Genomic DNA, 4,712 nt, shown 5'->3' with positions numbered 1-4,712 from the left:
TTTTCTAGTTATCCAATAGACGATGGATGATTTTCTAGTTATCCAATAGACGATGGAGAATTTTCTAGTTATCCAATAGACGATGGAGAATTTTCTAGTTATCCAATAGACGATGGATGATTTTCTAGTTATCCATTGGACGATGGAGAATTTTCTAGTTATCCAATAGACGATGGAGAATTTTCTAGTTATCCAATAAACAACTTTTGTTAGAAACTTATATTCTGTTTTCTCGGACAGAAAAAAAAAGATTTATTTTACTAACCAATAAAATGGATCATTGTAAGAAGTCATTAATCGAAATGAGGTTGAAAATGATGTAGGATAATTAACAACTTTATTAATATTACTATTTTTACTAGGGTCAAAAGGGTCCTCACTCCTATCGTTACGGGTACGACACTGGCGACTCCTACAATCCTTTAACGCGTTTCGAGGAGCGAGATGGCAACGGAGTGGTTAGGGGTTATTATACATATCGAGACCCTTATGGAAAACTTCAACGGGTTGAGTACATGGCCCACCCCAAATTAGGATTCCGTGTCCGTGGCAGCTTTGGAGAATTCCCCAGAAGAGGGCACTGATGTTGACAGGTATTAACGGTCAGTGTATACTTTATCAAATGAAACAAAAGTAAAATAAAATCCAGTTTATCTTCTCACGAACAAACTGCCCTCTATTTTAAGAAAGGTGCTTCACGTATTCTCTCAAAGATGAAATGAATTTATCATCAACAAAAATGTTGTCTTTTTTTTATAAAATGAAATACAATTAGGGGTAAGTTTCATGAAAAGAAACCCATTTTTTTAGAAAATAATGTGTAATGAAACATGTTTATGTTAAAAATCATATGTTTTTGTTGCTTATGTAATTGTCTTGTACTTCAGAGAGCTTTAGCCACTGAAGCAAATGTTATTAGCAAAGATTTGGCTGACATAGTCACAACACTACTCTCTACACTCAAAAAATACAGGTAGTCACAACACTGTTCTCTACACTCAGAAAATACCGGTAGTCATAACATTACTCTCTACACTCAGAAAATACCGGTAGTCACAACACTACTCTCTACACTAAAAAATACAGGAAGTCACAACACTACACTCTAAACCCCAAAAATACAGGTAGTCAGACAACATTCAGAAAATACCGGTAGTCACAACACTACTCTTTACACTCAGGAAATACCAGTAGTCACAACACTACTCTCTACACTCAAAAAATACAGGTAGTCCCAACACTACTATTTACACTCAGAATATATAGGTAGTGTTAACACTAGTCTCTACACACATAATATACTTGTAGTGAGACACCCCTCTTTACATTCAAAAAATACATATAGCCAGACACAACCCTTATTACACCTACTAAATACAGGCAATCAAGCACCCCCTCCCTAAACCTAGATGCTACTTATAGTCAAACATCCATCTCTACACCCAGGAAATAAAAGTCATCAGACATTCATCTCTACACCCAGGAAATACTTGTAGTCAAACATCCATCTCTACACCCAGGAAATAAAAGTAATCAGACATCCATCTCTACACCCAGGAAATACTTGTAGTCAAACATTCATCTCTACACCCAGTAAATAAAAGTCATCAGACATTTATCTCTACACCCAGGAAATAAAAGTCATCAGACATTCATCTCTACACCCAGGAAATACTTGTAGTCAAACATCCATCTCTACACCCAGGAAATAAAAGTCATCATACATTCATCTTTACACCCAGAAAATACTTGTAGTCAAACAACTCATCCCTACACCCAGTAAATAAAAGTAATCAGACATCCATCTCTACACCCAGGAAATAAAAGTTATCAAACGCCCCTCTATATTCAGAAAATACTTTTTGTGTTTTTCAACACGACGAGCCGATTGTAGAACTCTGTATTTCAAATTCAAGAATAGAGAAGCGTTTTAAATCACATAACACAGAGAGGACAGTGTTTTCATTTTTATACGTATTTTAAAATGCTGTATAAACGTAAGTTTAAATTTAAAGGTTAAGGCTAGTGAGTAACTAAAGAGGTTGCGACATTAGCATCTTTAAATGGACCTCGTGTTTGTAAATAAACACTTATAAAATGTTATTATTCTATCATTTTTCAACCAAGAAACTGCTCTAACGTAGTCGATTTTTATTGTGTTTGATTATTTGGATTTGTTGTGCACATGACATTTTTACTTCGTTTATTTGTAAAAACATGAGCTCATAATGTGTGTTTTTTTGTTTCGTTTATATTTAAAACACATTATTTCGCATTGTTTTTTCACCTCGTATAGATATAGATATAGAGATATTTCACATTGTTTTTTCACCTCGTATAGATATAGATATAGAGATATTTCACATTGTTTTTTCACCTCGTATAGATATAGATATAGAGATATTTCACATTGTTTTTTCACCTCGTATAGATATGGATATAGAGATATTTCACATTGTTTTTTCACCTCGTATAGATATAGATATAGAGATATTTCGCATTATGTATCATCATATCATTGCAAATGTCTAAATTTGCTGCACCTTTCTCTGGAAATGTCCAAAATGTCCCACAGCTGTTACTTGATTAACTGTTTGAAAGTTTATTTTCGGTTGTAAAATCGAGGGGGGGGGAGAAGAGTACGAGATACAGAATTGTAATAAGACTAAAATAATGAAGGGGGAACAACAGTAATTTAGGATATGAACACTTGATGTCATCGCTCCTTACGTATTTCTTGTTATTTTCTTACCAGTCTCGATGCTTTATTTTTCAAGAACACAGTTCTAACGTTGGACAATCTTCATTAACTGTCTTTATTGTCGCCTTATTTTCTATCTCGATGCCTTTTCACAACGACATAATACAGTCAGCAGACAATACTTTTCAGTAACGGAAACATGGGAGAGGTAGGAATATCTCCCATTGTTCCTTTCCTGTTTCAACCTGAGGCGTCAGACGTGCGTGTTATTTCGTTACTTATTTCTACTTAAAGTTGTTGTTGTTGATTTCTGCTTTTTACGTATACTTTTCAGTTCTCTTTCCAAGATTATTAACATGCACAGACTACCCCCGGTGGATCAGCTGTACGTTTACGAATTTGATTATTCTATCAGGACCACTCAACAGTCTTTAACCTCTTTCTTTAATAATAAAAACATTAATGTAACATTATGTACATTGATTCAACTCACACGATACAGTTATCGTGACAAGGTACATTATATCTGGTAATCAACACGTGCAACACCTCCTACATATTACTAAACGTCATGCACATAATGAAACTTAATAAATAGACCATCATGTTAAACATGATAACCACATCCAACACCATCTGTAACCTTCACAATCCTAAACATCATACACATAAGGAAAGTGAAGAAATAGACCATCATGTTAAACATGATAACCACATCCAACACCAACTGTAACCTTCACAGTCCTAAACATCATACACATAAGGAAAGTGAAGAAATAGACCATCATGTTAAACATGATAACCACATCCAACACCAAATGTAACCTTCACAGTCCTAAACATCATACACATAAGGAAAGTGAAGAAATAGACCATCATGTTAAACATGATAACCACATCCAACACCAACTGTAACCTTCACAGTCCTAAACATCATACACATAAGGAAACTTAAAAAATAGACCATCATGTTAAACATGATAACCACATCCAACACCATCTGAACCTTTACAGTTCTAAACATCATGTACATAAGGAAAGTTAAAAAATAGACCATCATGTTAAACATGATAACCACATCCAACACCATCTGAACCTTTACAGTTCTAAACATCATGCACATAAGGAAAGTGAAGAAATAGACCATCATGTTAAACATGATAACCACATCCAACACCAAATGTAACCTTCATATTCCTGAGGTTTATGAAATCACGCGAAGTTAAAAAAACCTAACAAAGTGTGTTGACAGACTCCAAGGACACAACGATCCTGACTTATGTGAAACTACTTATCGTGTAACAAATATAAGTTAGTGTCCCGTGTTTTACTAACCAAGCTTAGAATGCCAGTGGACCACATACAAAACCTAACAAAGTGTGTTGACAAGTTATCAACAAAACATATTTATAACAGACTCCAAGGACACAACGATCCTGACTTATGTGAAACTACTTATTGTGTAACAAATATAAGTTAGTGTCCCGTGTTTTACTAACCAAGCTTAGAATGCCAGTGGCCAACATACAAAACATAACAAAGTGTGTTGATAAGTTATCAACAAAACATATTTATAACAGACTCCAAGGACACAACGATCCTGACTTATGTGAAACTACTTATCGTGTTATAAATATAAGTTAGTGTCCCGTGTTTTACTAACCAAGCTTAAAATGCCAGTGGACCACATACAAAACCTCTGCTCCTTTATTTTTGTTTTACAATTCGCAGGTTATATGTCATATAAGTGTGAAACTTCATATAATTGAGTTTAGTATGTTAAACCTAAATCATTTTGAATTATCATGAATAACTTTTGAACGCCGATACGACAGAAAGTGTAACTATAACAAGTTTTAATAAAATTAATACTAGAACTGATGGATATAAAATGAGTTTTAAAGTAACATTACGTTATTTTTTTTCAAACTTAAGATATATTATGTTCAGTATAGAACCAATTATAAACTAACAGATAAAAAGTTACAGCGCCTAACATACATTAAATATT

The 4,712-nt window shown here is 34.0% G+C and overlaps 2 protein-coding genes across 2 annotated transcripts in view; one reads left to right on the top strand and one right to left on the bottom strand.

Moving 5' to 3' along the window:
* LOC111083407 overlaps positions 1–4,712 on the top strand; it is a 7,147-nt gene that overhangs the window by 1,483 nt on the left and 952 nt on the right. Inside the window, exon 2 of the mRNA XM_022379914.1 lies at positions 363–602. Coding sequence (XP_022235622.1) covers positions 363–584 — 222 coding nt within the window. The 3' untranslated portion in view covers positions 585–602. The remainder of the gene's footprint in view (positions 1–362; positions 603–4,712) is intronic.
* LOC111083406 (kinesin light chain-like) overlaps positions 2,047–4,712 on the bottom strand; it is a 15,953-nt gene continuing 13,287 nt past the window's right edge. The window contains exon 7 of the mRNA XM_022379913.1: positions 2,047–2,057. The gene's annotated coding sequence lies outside the window, so the exon portion shown is untranslated. The remainder of the gene's footprint in view (positions 2,058–4,712) is intronic.

This window comes from Limulus polyphemus, unplaced genomic scaffold, assembly GCF_000517525.1.
Source record: "Limulus polyphemus unplaced genomic scaffold, Limulus_polyphemus-2.1.2 Scaffold9397, whole genome shotgun sequence".
In the NCBI taxonomy this organism is placed as follows: domain Eukaryota; kingdom Metazoa; phylum Arthropoda; class Merostomata; order Xiphosura; family Limulidae; genus Limulus; species Limulus polyphemus.
Note: the sequence above shows the minus strand (reverse complement) of the source record. Positions and strands in the feature narration are given on the sequence as shown.